This window comes from Vanacampus margaritifer, chromosome 2 (genome assembly GCF_051991255.1).
Source record: "Vanacampus margaritifer isolate UIUO_Vmar chromosome 2, RoL_Vmar_1.0, whole genome shotgun sequence".
NCBI lineage: Eukaryota > Metazoa > Chordata > Actinopteri > Syngnathiformes > Syngnathidae > Vanacampus > Vanacampus margaritifer.
Window position 1 is genome coordinate 54,873,608 of NC_135433.1, and position 14,206 is coordinate 54,887,813.

The following is a 14,206-nucleotide window of genomic DNA, read 5'->3' on the forward strand; positions in this document are numbered from 1 at the left end:
ATAGGCATGCTCTAAGACTTGCTTTTCATGGAGTCATGGAAAATTGACGTCAACTTGGTCTTGGACTGTTCTGTGATTGAGTAAAATGTCAGAATGGGACGTCATCCACTATTCTTTGACCCATTTACTGAAATAAAATAAAACATCTTCCAAGCCCCAACAACTCTTGCAGACTCTTTGTTGCTCAAAGCTCTGGAGAGCTGTGTGTTGTGGGCAGTCAGATGCAATTTTTCAACCATTCTGTTGGTCTATTGTTGTTGTTTTTTCCCTCTTTATAACGTCAAGCCAATGAGCATTAAGGAAGCCGGCGGGGATTCTATTTCAAGATGAGTGCTGTAATTGCTTATATACCGTATTCTTTAAAAAAAAAAAAAAAAAAAAAAGATATTCTCGTGAATCTTAAATGACAAGTTGTTGTTACACATCCACAGCCGTTTCAAAATTTTAACCTGCTTTCAGGTTGAATGAAAGAATGTCTGCAATAATTTTAACCACATTTATGCACCTTTGTTTAAAAAAATGTTAAATATTACTGTGTCCTAATGCAGATTTGACTGCTAAACTGTTTAGTGTCGCATCTTCACTGACAAGAAGCAGACATACTCACAACAGAGACGCGATACAGATTGTACTTTCATTAATGTCGCCTCACCACGTAATAATTCTAGTGGCACACTTATAGTGAATTATTGATGCACACAGATGTATTTTTTTTTTTAAAGCATCTGTCTGTCGTGGCAAAGAGTTGACACTGAATAAAGACTGTACTTACGCCAGGAAAAAACATTTTCTTTGTTTATACAAGGACATGATTTGAACTGCAGTTTCAATCACCTATCATGCCAATGCACTCAGGGATTCCATGATGTGTGAAGCAGTATTGATCATCAGTTTGCACAATCAGCGGGAAAGCTGTCTAATAGCAAGGAAAATTTGAGCCTTTTTTCTCTCTGAATAACTGCAGCAAAGTCAATGGAACAGCAGAGCCCGCGCTTAGAGGCATTTTATGGGGAACCAATTGAGGACTGCTACCTCTGGATCACATATACTGTATATACACACCATACTGTATGTACAGCACAGTTCAACCAGAGTTTGCAAGATGAAACACACATACACACAGATGCTTTGATGACTTCTCTTATCTCCACCAACTTTTGTAAAGAGGCAGTTACTGTATATAAATATATATATTTTTTGGTAACAATAACCAAATACTTCAAAAATCCATCAAACTGAAAAGAAAAAGAAGAAGAAGACTATATCTACCTGTTCCCAAAAATAAAATAAAAAAATAGCAGTGGGAAACCCTGCCAGTTTCCTTATTTAGCCATTCGGCAGGAGTGGGGGGTGCCTGTTCTTTCCCCCCCTTTGACTCTGGTCCTATTATTTATTTTTTGTTGGTTGTCTTTTGGATTGTGGACATGGGGATTGGTTTTGGTAACCAGCCCAGTGCCTGCATGTCAACATGCACTAATATGGATGTTTTTTTGTTTTGTTTTATTGTGTGTTTGTTTGTGTTTGCATCCTCTACAGTGTTGTTTACCAGGATGGATTTTATGGTGCAGATATTTATGTAAGTATTGTTTACTGGTATGACATTGGACGCGACAGCCATCTCTGACCTCACACGGCATTTGCTTTAAACAAATCCCACAATTAATACTCTTTTCTTTTAACCGGACGTTTTTTTTTTTTTTCTGAACTAGGCAAGGAACTAATATACAGTATGCACTGAAACATGGAAAAATATCAAGCAAAATGTGTACTGTATTGTGAAAACTGGTTTGAAATGTTATTTGTTTAGATCGCATACATAGGTTGTATTGATTCAGTAATGCTACAGTATATGTACATGCATGCCAAAAATGTGTGTAGAGGAGGATCATTGTTATAGGAAATTACTCTTTTAACATTTGACTTGCTTGTAGGCCTTTAGTCCTGTGGCCCCATACTGCAATCAGACAATGAACTCATTCAAACCTAAAAACGTATTAATACATTTTATAATCCTTTGTCCTTTACTCCCCAAAATATTTGTATACGTATTTCTATGTTTGTTTTATGCAAGAGCATACAGACGGCTTTGATACAGCTTCTGACATGAAGAGGTCGCTTAAAGCAATGGTAGTTCTTACAAAAAAACATCAGCAGGTGTCAGCAGAGTATAAGAGATCAGCCAGGGCCATGTTGCAACAAGCTCTTTTTGACAGTGTTTGTGAATAATGATGAAACTTAGCTATATTATAATACTAATTGCTGCAAAACTGAAACTGATTTTAAAAAATTAATAATTTTCCTGATGAAAGAAGAGACTCTAATCTTTCTTTTGGTTAGTTCCATGTCTTTATAGCAATAGAACACAATATTCTGTGGGCCTTGCAAAATCTCTCAAAATCCAGCAAAACAGCCGTGAGCGAAGGGGGTTGCTTCAGTGAAAATGGCTGGGAGTGAATGAGTTTATATATGTGAGAGAGTTTTAAAGTTCCTGTCACTTTTTACCTTCAACAAAGCAGTATGTTTTACCAAAATAGCACATTTCTAAAGAGGTTCACCCGCTGAGGTGTGCAAAAAAAGACTGAAATATTGTTTTGTTTTGTTTTTCATTATCTGAAATAGCTTTATTTTACTTTTATATTTATATTGTTTGTCTGATTATTTTGCATCTGAAAGATATCAATTAAATGTATTACATTATGAGGTGTTTGAATCATTTAGAACCATTACCTAAACTTACCTTAATTATTCAGAAATATAGCAGACAGTATTCATGAATGCTTAAGAGAGGAATATGGGGGAGTGAAGAGCAGCCTTGCGAGAGTGACATAGCTGTAATATAACTGATGGAATAAGTGCTCAGGAAGCATTAAAGTAAATTTCCCATGTGAGCCTTTAAAGTACAAGTATCCAAACCTCATGTGTTTTACTTAGTCTTTCTAATTAGAAAATGACATCATGAAACATGGGGGGAGGGGTGCTGCTGTTGTATTATGTTTGCCCAATAACTCAAGAACACGCTGAAGATATGCTGTAACGGAAATAAGTGATAGTGCATATAAGTAATGTCACGCTATATGAGCGCAGTCTGGATATAAAGAGTCCTGCTCCACCTGTCCTCTGTCAACACATCAGTAAATTTAATGGATGACAACATTCCCTACATTAGATTGAGTGCCGGGCGGCCAAACCTTGACCACGCCAACTGTTACCGCACTTACACACACACACACGCACACACACAATGTACACACAGCCTCCATTAGTCACTGAGTTCGGAGTGACAGTACCCCGTTGCAATGGCTGGTCATTTAAAGGAGGCAGACTGTTCATTCCACCACAGTCCATCATCACACCATACCTATTTATTTCTTGACTCCGCACTTTATAGTTGTAATATTTCCATTGATGGTGGCAGGACAGACAGTCACTCTCAGTCATTGAGAATGGAGGAGTTGCAGCCAGGTTGCCACCTATTCATAAAAGACGTTATTACTCCACAACTGCAAAGAAAACAAACAAACCTGCACTCTTTTTTGAATGAGGACCTTAAACAACCCCAAAGTAGTTTATTATTATTATTATTATATTACTTGTCAAAATTAAAGGGAAAAAAAACAATGAAGAATATTTGTCTTATTTTGTAATTTATTGTTTACAGTGAAACCTTGAAGGTTGAGCACAAATCTCTACAATCAACCCTTAAATTTGCCATTTTGTTCAAATTTTGAAACAACATTTTTCACATAGGAAGCTATGGACAAAATTGAATTAATCAGAACGAGTAAAATAAATAAAAAATCACTTGATTCTTTATTTGAAATATAGAATCATTTAATTAAATAAATACATTGATGAATACATAAATAATTTTAATTAAATTACTTCAGATTGTGCAGGTGGTCATATTGTTGAGGCGGATCAGTATGCAGTATATTACAGATATAGAATATGTGCTGTACATATTGCCTACACAGATACATTGTGTTTAATAAACAAAGTGGCCACCCGTATTCTTAAAAAAAAAAGTTTGGACAATTGCCTAATTTTTGTTTTGTGTTTCTTCAACCATTGAAACAAACTGATCCAAAACTCCTATTGTATATGAACCCGATGCTGAATTGAAATTATTGTTGTGGATTTTATTAGTTTTGCCAGTTGCTAAAAGTTCCACAACAGCTACAGCATTTGGCCAACTGTTCATTCATCTTTGACTGGACAGATTAAACAGTATCCACACATTAACTACAAGCACATCTTGTTTTAAATTATAGGCTAATGTAGAGGAAGACCAAAGAGGAGGTTTATGGATGTAGTTAAAGAGGACATTGGGTAGTTGGTGTGAGAGCAGAGGATGCAGAGGACAGGGTTAGATGCAGGCAACCCCTGAAGGGAAAAGCCGAAAGGAAAAGAAGAAGTATGTGTAAACTTTAAAAAGAATATACAATGTAATTATTTGTGGATGTAGTGATGCACACCTATTTCTCATGCAACACCAACGGGGGACTAAACTGTTGAAAGTGTTTTGTGTGCTTAAACAACAAATGTCTCGTGATAGCAGATTAATGCCTTACTGTATTCTTCACATGAACAAAAACTGGACAAATAAAGACTTGCAGAGAATAGCTATCATTTATACAAAATACTTTATCTTCAGTTGTATTCACCATCTCACATGAGTGTATGCATGTGTTTCCAGGGTGGTTACGCTGCATACAGATTTGCCCAGCCTACTGCTGCCACAGCAGCTGCATACAGTGACAGGTAAGATTGTCAAGTCCTCCGAAAGCAACCGTATAGGCATGTCGGAAACAGTGCATGTTATGTAGTCAAATGAGCTGGGAAACACACACCGAACCCCAGTTTTACTGCAAATTTCAATCTTTTGGATATTGCTGAGGAAGAAATAAATGACTGTGAATGACAGTTAAATACTTTTTCATTAAAAGGTGGGAAATATTTCAAAGTGTCACAAAAAAACATCCATAGTAGGACACTACATTACTGCGACTCATTGGAACCGGCCGCTTGGAACCACGAGCTACTAGCTAAAAATGTTATTTTTGGTTGCAACAGTACATCGATTACTACTTTCATGGTGTAAATTGTCATTCATTAAATCGTTTGTGTCCGGATATACTCATCTTGCTGTAGGTATATCGAAGTCTTCAAGCTATTTTAGCATGCTAGCTGCTAACAAAGAGACCACATGTTTGCAACACATTCCTCAGCAGAGATCAAGCCTGTGTTAAAGTGTTGTGATAATCTTGTTTAAATCAAATTCAAAATTACTTGAATACTTGTGCAAAAAAAAAATAATGTATGAATGATTGTGTCACTAAATAAATTATGGCACACGTCTGCCTGGAATTAACAATCAAAGGTTAATGTTATGACGCACTGTACTGTATATGAAAAAGAGAAAAACTACCTGATATAAAATGATCTGAGCATATCCTCGTACTTTTTGTGGGTGCAGAACAGACGCATCATAGGTTCACTAGCCATTGTGCTCGTCTTTCACTCAACTCCTCACTGTCTTCCGCCTTATTTAGAATCACTGCCGGCAGCTGAAAGAATGACCTCGTATCTCTTTGAGCGATTAGAGCATCCGTAGACCGTGCACAAGTTCACCATAGCATTGGTCGCTGATTTATCAATTGTTTGACCTATTTTCTACGTCACACTAGTTGATTTCTCATTCACTTGCGTTGGCAGCTTGTCGTCCTGCATGGACGGCACACTAGGAGGGTCTATTATTTGTTGATGATATGGCTAATACGATGGTCGCATCCCATATTGTAAATGCGCTGACTTAGGGCTTTGAACGGGCCACCCGGTTCAACGGGTGTCTGGAGCAGAAATAAAAAGAAGAAAGGAAAAGAAAATCAAACCTGGATTTGCCACCTCTGCTGGCCGACATGTTTACTGGAATTAATATAGTGCCAGAAGTTGGGAAAACTTGGAATGAGCATAAACCCAGCTGTGTTAATCCAACATAATCATTTAGCAAATACAAATGCCCAAAATACATGATGCTGAACATGAAATTAAAGGGGTTGATAAATAAAAAAAATAAAATAAAATAAAATGAGAAATATGGCTCGTACACTCAGGGGTGCAAGGGTTTCAGATTTTTGTGTACGATTATAAGATACAGTTTTTCGGTTATTCGTATAAAGAAAAATCACAACAGCATTGAAAAGGTTTATTTTAAACAACAATAAATAACTGAAAAAAAACACTTGCTGCATTTTAAAACAAATTAAAAAAATTAATATTATAGTTTTATAACTTGAAAATCTCAAATTGGCTTTAACTTTAGGTTTATTTTAACAAAGTGAAAATAAGATATGGGCCTGCGCACTATGTATAACAAGTGGACGGTATGTGCCCTCTTTTTGTTTCATCTTTAACTCTTTGACTGCCAGACGTTTTCACGAGCCCGTGAACCTTTATGACGTCGTCATAGCTGCCGCATCAGCGCTTCCAACTTCGGCGTCAACCTCGGAGTCACCATCATCATCATCGATGATGATCATCGTTGTCATCAATGTGCTCTTTAGCATTGGTCGATGCTTTTCGTCTTTGAAAAAAATGCTCAAGCGTGAGCTGCCTGCAACCGGTCGCCATTTTCGCTTCCCATCCCCAGCCATTGTCCCCTCTAGCTCTGCCTCACGTCTTCTACTGACGCCTACCCAATCTTGTCAAAAGAGAGTCATCGCTGCCATCTAGGGGCCAAAAATAGTCATTAGGCTAACTAGATCTGCTTGAAACTTTCACCACAGCTGGCCAAGGCTTTCCTCCACCTGTTTCCAAAATAAAAAAATAAAAAAATGGAGAACGTCTTAACGTCCTTGACGGCCCTCCGTAGGTTTTTACTAAACGTCATTTAACGTCCTTGGCAGTAAAAGAGTTAAAGAGAAACTCAAAACTAAATCAACTTTTTTTTTTTTTGCTGATTAACTGTATAAACTTGGGTCTACAAATTCTGTCTCCATGTCCTGGTCATTATTTTGATATTTCAGTGCATATTTGTTTAAAGCTTGAATTGGGGGCAAAAAGCGTGCGTTTGGTGCCATCTTAAGTTTAAACACTGAGATAAAAACAATTTGGTTGTTTGTCCTCTCATTACACAAGAAGTTATAAACTACATCACTTGTTCTGCATCACGTAGTTGCCCCCGCCACCCACTGGCTGAGTCTCGTACACGCCTTCTTAGCGAGTTGCTGCTGTCAATCACAGCCAGACTACGCCCAACCCTGTCCTTATTCGCAACCCAACGGTCCTCCAGGCAACACCCCCTTTGAGCGCCGATTTCAAATCTTAGTGAAGGGTGGAGCAAGAGTCTGACTTCCTGTTGCGTTACCTTTTAACTCCCAGGAAAAACATAACAGTCTCTCACAGTGTCTATAGTCAGTTTAGCTATGAGTTTTGCTTTCTGAAATGGTTACCAACACATTTTTCCGCATGCAACTGTCTTATCTTTATTCATTATTTTGATGTGTACCTTATTGTGGTATGGTTTGCATCTGCGGGTGTCTGTCTGTCTAGCTATAATTATTTCACCCATGTGTCTCCATGTGAGTTGTACTCTGTTTTACCCAAACTGAACTTGCTTGTATCTATTTGAATCTAACTTATCAATGATCCGGATTTTGATTTTATTTTTTAATTAAGAAAATGTTATTTTAGTTGTACCTTTAAAACATCATCCTATGTCTATTATTGGTGTCATGCCTGTGATCAATTGAATTTGGTTAATTATGCTTCTGGACTTGTTTACTTTTTTTTGTTTGCATGGTAAACTGTACATCATTACTGCCAACAACAAAACATCAACACAGATACAAAACACTTTTAATTTGTCTTGCAGTGTACAAGTTGTATTATTGCACATGACCAAGCCCTGCCCTCTCTCAAGCACAAACACACAAACAAGCAAAACAAAAATTGGAAAAATAAATAAATAAAGAAAAACATTCATCTTAACCCCAAAACCAGGGAATCCTCATATCCATTCATAGACCCCAAAGCAATATACTGTATGTAACTGAGGGCACCTTCAAATGATCCCAAAGCAAAGTCTTACAAGTAAACCGATGATGTTGCCGTGTTGGTGAGGAGCTTTGCTTGTGCACCTGTGCATTCTTGTTACCATCTGTGCAAGGCTAAAGTGGCACCATGCGAGTCATGTTAAATCCACAAGGATCACAGAGGGGAAGTAACAACAGCTGCTTTTATGAGTCCAGACCGGACTTCGCCTTATGTTGTGCACAAACTAATGCAAATGCACCACAGTCATGCAGACATGCTCATGTGCTCAAGCATGCCAATTGTCAAAATTCACAGCAATGAATTCCTTGCACACATGTATAAATGAAGGTTGTAAAATAATTACACTATGTAATGGAGTACATCACACAATTGTCTGATTGGTCACAAACTTTGACGACAGAGGAAGTCATCACAAGGCGTCCTCTACAACAATAAAACCTGCCCCTCTGTTTTATCCAACAAAAGTCATCAAAACAATACATTTAGAATCAATTAATCTTTTTACTCTGTTCAAAAACATCGGCTATTTGATTAAAGTCCAAACTTGTTTGTAAAGCCGTTACCAATGATATTACGTTGTTTTATCTTTTCACCTCAGGGTCATTTTTAAGAACTACATTTGACATGAATTGCATTGGAATTTGTGTAGCAGTTCCCACACACTCTCCCACACTGTCACACATCCACACTGATGATGAGTTAGGGCTCTGCACTGTGAGATAAGATAGGTCAAATGCAGTGCCGGGATGAGTGTGAGTGTTGGGCGGGTGCTGCCGTTGAATAGCAATGTCCAAAACTAATCGGGATTAACTTCTAATCGCTTCAACCACTGGGCTGCTATGCAAATCTGCTCAATTATGGGCACACACCCTGGCCCCTGATTGGCTCTTATCATGGAGGATTAACACAAGAAGGGGGGGTGGAATATGTTTGGACAAAGCATGACTAGCAATAAGCAAAGCTGCTCTGTATTTCTGTTTAAATATAATGACTGATTGTGTTTTTAACTCTTTTGGACTTGTATTTTATTGTTATTTTAAATAATAAATGGAATATATATATATATATATATATATATATATATATATATATATATATATAAATAAACCCTAACCCCTGATAACAAACCCAATTTCTGGCATTCCATTTAACCTTTGTAGTGGTCTGAAATCTCCAAGTCCCCAGATTCCTGGAAGGCAGGAGTTGTATTGTTCATCCGTTGCTTTTTGACTGCTTTTCCTCTGCAAGGTCACGGGTGAGGTGAAGCCCATCCCATTATACGTTGGACTTATTGCCTGCTAATCACTGGAAAATGTAGTCACAACTATTTACACTGTATTGTACGACTACAATTAGGGAGCATTTGGAGTGTTTTCTATTAACTGAACCTGAAGATTTTTACACTGAGAGGAAATGTAAACAAGGCTAACTCCACACAGAAAGGTCAGATATTTGACTGTGAGGCAGATGTGCTAACATTGCAGCCCCAGTTCTATTGTATTTAGTGCTATCAAAGTTAAAGCGTTAACTAATTAATTAATCACAAAAAATTATCACATTGAACATGTATTAACGCAAATTAATCACACTATATGTGTGTTTCCATTACCACCCAGTTTTGCGCAAAAGGCAAGTTGTGCAAAAGCAAGTTGGTAATGGAAACACATGATTTTCTAAAAAAAACTCTCAAATTTCGCAAAAACGTTTTACGCTCTCATGAGGTGTTTTTTGAGACGTGTCGAAATAGAAGTATTTTACAAAAATGTAATGGAAACACTTTTTGCGCATTCCCTGTAGTAATATGACACCCGCCCAGTCACGGAGGAAAGGAAGTAGGAAGTAAGGGGATGCCCTTTCGTGTCGGAGCTGCCTCTTGATGGGATAACAAGTCTTTTTAAGGACAAACCGATTTAGCTATAGAGCCAATATGCCGCCATTCAATGCACGTTCCATATCGTTGCATGAGAAATGGCCGTTATCCCTGGCGACAAGCATCGAGCGACATACAGCGCACCGTCCTCGTTGAAATCCATCCGTTTGCACCATAACACAAGTTATAAGCGCGCACATACACACACAACAACAAATGCCCAAAGCCGCTCGATGAGGGGAAAGAGATGTTTTTAAAGTAATCTCAACAACTCCAGGCGTCCGTCTTCCGTAAACATCATGAGCACCTCCTACAGAACTGTGAGATCTGACGAGACAGGACATTACCAGAATTGCACCTCACAAGCAAAACACTCTTCAATGGAAACACTGACAAGTCGAAATTGCACTTGATCGAAATAGTACAATATCGCTTTTATTTTTGCGAAAAACTGTCATGGAAACGCAGCTTATTACTTTTGACCGCAGATGATGCTTTAGCTTGACAGATGATGGTTGTTAAAGGTAGCACAGGTTGTGTTTTGGCAATAAACATAACAACATGCATTAAAGTAAAGCATTTAATAAATGTTTGCGTATGAATTAGAATATTTGTTCATGTCGTGGGGGTCTTTTTTTTTTAATTTTAAATTATGCAAGTACTGTAATTAACTTATTTGTAAAAGAGGAGGATCAGTGTGTGCAGTGGATAATTTTTTTTGAAGACGTCCTCATACCATTATATGTAAAAAAATATATATCACATAACAGGTGCTCTTTAACTTTGGCTGGCAATTTCTTTTGGATTATGAATCCTTTTTAATTAAGCGATTAATCATGATTAATCAAATTTCTTAAATGTGATTAATCTGATTAAAAATGCAATTGTTTGACAGCTCTAACATTAAATGTAAAAATAGATTACACTTAACAGGTGCTCTTTAAATTTATCGGGCAAAAATTTTTGACAAGAGAGCCTTTTTAATTAAGTGATTAATCAAAAATTCTAAGACGTGATTAATCGGACTAAAAAATGTAATCTTTTGACAACTCTAGTTGTATTCAAACAAAATTTGTTTTTAAGTTTTTAAGAAGGTAACTGATTAATATAGTAACTTTTAAATGATTAAGAAAAATGTTTGTGGTAACTTTTAATAGTATGTCAGGTACTGCTACTGTATGCTCAGGATAAGAAGCTTATTAATGAACTACTTGAAAAATTTACAAGCTAGGGTCTACCTCAAAGAGAGTTTCTCATTATTTTATCTTTATTCATCCAAGAACATGATGTAAGAGTGTCAGAGACTTTCAAAGTCATTTAAAAGGAACCCCGATTGTAATGACAAGTTAACTCCATATGATTTATTTGTTTTTTACTAACATAAGTATGAGATTCATTTTTCAAAAATCATTTCCAGCTTAATACATTTCGTAGAAACTTTATTTGGATGTATGCCGCCATTGTTATTTACGTCGCAAAGCATTAAGTGCGTAGTGACGTGGAATGGCGGCTGGCTCTCTGCCGAGCAATGTGAAACACATATAACGCAAGGTAAGCCTGCGTAGCGTTCCTAAAGGGATGATCAAAACTCTTGAATGCATCTGGTGAATGACGAGAGCACGGTGTGGGGGGGGGGGGGGGGGGGGGGGTGACTCTCCCGATTGCAATTTGTTTATTTAGGAATGCTACAGAGACTTACCTTGATGTGAAAAAATGTGATGTGAAAAATGAATCTCAAAGCTATGTTAGTAACAACCAAATAAATCCTATAGAGCAAACTTCATTACAATCAGGGGGTCTTTTAGTGTTAACATTTTAATGAGGCATACTGTGATTTATGTGTTATCCCTTTTCCTCAAAATTATGACCACATGTCATGATTATTAATAATGAGACTGTTATTCATACATTTCTTTAGTGGAATTAGTGAAAAGGGTTTTTACATGTTTTAACAGCTTTGGTGAGGGTGCAATACAACAGAGGTAGATTGACAGCTGGGAACTGGACACTAAAATTGTGACTCACATTAAATAGCTCCGGCTTTCCGAGAGCTACAGAGCACCTTTGGGCTCTTATTTACAATCAAGATTGGTAAAGGTATAGCAAAGATCCATAAATATCTTAGCCTTTGGTTAACTGGTTGGAATGATAAGGAAAATGGCAGGGTCAAATGGTTTTGTCGACTGCACTTTAAGGTGCCAGTCCCTCAAAAGCTGTAGAACTGTATAGCTATGTTTATGAATGTTTATTCTGATGATTCTGATGTCTCAAAAAGGTGTTTTTGAATGTTGAAGGGTTAAATTGAATAGAGAGTTGTATGTAGCATCTGAGAGTTCCAGAGAATGGATTAGAAGAGGTTGGGAACACAATTACATGAAAGTACAGTTTGTGGCCTAGTTACATTTTAAAATTGAACAACCTGGGGCACCGATCTGTTGGCTATGTGGAAGAAGACATGCGTGTGTTGGCCACCCCTGGACTCAACTCTTTTCTGCCTTAGTTTATCTTGCGGTTTATCTGCTCTTCAGTCCATGTTTAACTTTGTTTTACATTTTCAAAAGTAATGTAGTGTCCCAAAAGAGACATTGAGAATTTCAAAACCACAGCCAGTTACTGTCATGCCGTCATCACTAAAACCAGGTTATTTTCCAATCACACGTCGCTCCAAGTAGTGCTCTCTACCGTCGCACTAAACATGATCCTTTACAAGCATCACATCGTAGTTGCTCAGGTCTGAGGTAACAATCAATCACAGCTCAGCTTAAGAAAACAGGTGAGCTGTGATTGGTCGTTGCCTGAGCCCTAAGCAACAATTATCTCATCTTCAGTTGACAGCAAGTGACAAAATGGCCGCTCCCTGAGATTGATAAAAATGGCTGGATTTTGCTTCGTAACTATATTCCATATATTCCACAAATGTATTTTTTTTTCTTTCAGAGCTCAGTATTATTAATTCGACAGCCTTACTGAGTAAACGTCACCATCATCATCGCTCTCTTTTTTTGTTTGTTTATTTTTTTCTGTGTGTGAGTATTCGTGTTTGATTACCTGAAACCTAAAACCCTTCACCTAAACCGGAGACTTCTGAGTTCCACCAGAGTCGTGAAGTTGTCAGGAGACCAGGGGAAAGATCAAAGGAAGGAGATGATGAAGCAAAGTGAAATCCAACACCAACCGGGCATCACCCTCCATCCACAGAATTACAAATCCAGAATCATTCACCAGCCCCAGATACATCTGAATTCCAACTAGATTAGGGAGCCATCAAGAGACCAGAGGAAGGACTAAAGGAAGGAAGGATAGATGAAGCAGAGTGACATACACAAACGCCAACCTCCACTGATACAGTGGGAGAAGCAAATTATTTTTGATTTTCAGTAGATGGTGGTGTTGTGGATCTGGCATGCATGAAAACCTCCACCAATGACGGCAAGCACAGGCCCCGGGATCCCCAAGGCGGTGGTAGCACCAGGGCACAACCCCTCGTGCCCCGTAAGGGGGAGTCCAGAGCATCCACTACTCCTGCCCCACCCACCCCACCTAAAAATTAGCTCACCAGTGATCGGACACCAACTTACTAAGAAGAACTGAAATAGCAGAAGAATCTTAACATTTTAATTTTAATTTTAATTTTTTTAATTCATTTATTTTTATTTTTATTTTATTTATTTTTTATTCTTTCATTCATTTATTTATGTAATCTTAACATAGTACAAGTTTGTTGTATACCAAATATATATTTTCTTTGAAAAATGGTTCGGAAAATGAATGAATGAAATAGATTGTGTTCAATGGGGGGAAAATATTGTGTGTTTTTTTTGCCCAAATCTTTTTTTTAAGGTGATTTTAGAGCTATAATGTATTATTCTTAAATGCTTTGTGCCTGATATTTATATATAAATGCCTATTTAAAGGGGTTTTAAAGGAGCTCTAATTTTTTGTGTGAACTCATGTTTATTCTATACTCTGATAAGTAATTTTTCATCTATGGCTATTACTGTACTTATTTTCAAAGTAACATTTTTAGTTTTATTTTTTAAGTAAAACGAATGCCTATGTTTAAACTAAGAAAACAAAATAAAATATTTTTCATTTAATAATCATTTACATTAAGCTATACTTTTGGACACTCATTAAGACACATAAGTGAGGAGGTACTTATGGTAGAACAAAAAGGATTTGTGTACACATGCCAAAAAAGGTGTGTAACCACTGCTCTAGAGGTTCCACAATTCCAATTTTTGTAATTGGCAAGGTTTAGTATATGAATATTTGTGTAAT

At 37.2% G+C, this 14,206-nt stretch overlaps 1 protein-coding gene across 7 annotated transcripts in view; it reads left to right on the plus strand.

The window, feature by feature from the left end:
- Positions 1–14,206, plus strand: part of rbfox1 (RNA binding fox-1 homolog 1) — a 351,722-nt gene that overhangs the window by 326,194 nt on the left and 11,322 nt on the right. For 5 of the 7 annotated variants that reach the window (XM_077556739.1, XM_077556742.1, XM_077556737.1 and 2 more), the window contains 2 exons: positions 1,537–1,576; positions 4,697–4,761. In XM_077556739.1, coding sequence (XP_077412865.1) covers positions 1,537–1,576; positions 4,697–4,761 — 105 coding nt within the window. The remainder of the gene's footprint in view (positions 1–1,536; positions 1,577–4,696; positions 4,762–14,206) is intronic. The other 2 variants (XM_077556743.1, XM_077556741.1) reach the window with 1 other exon arrangement.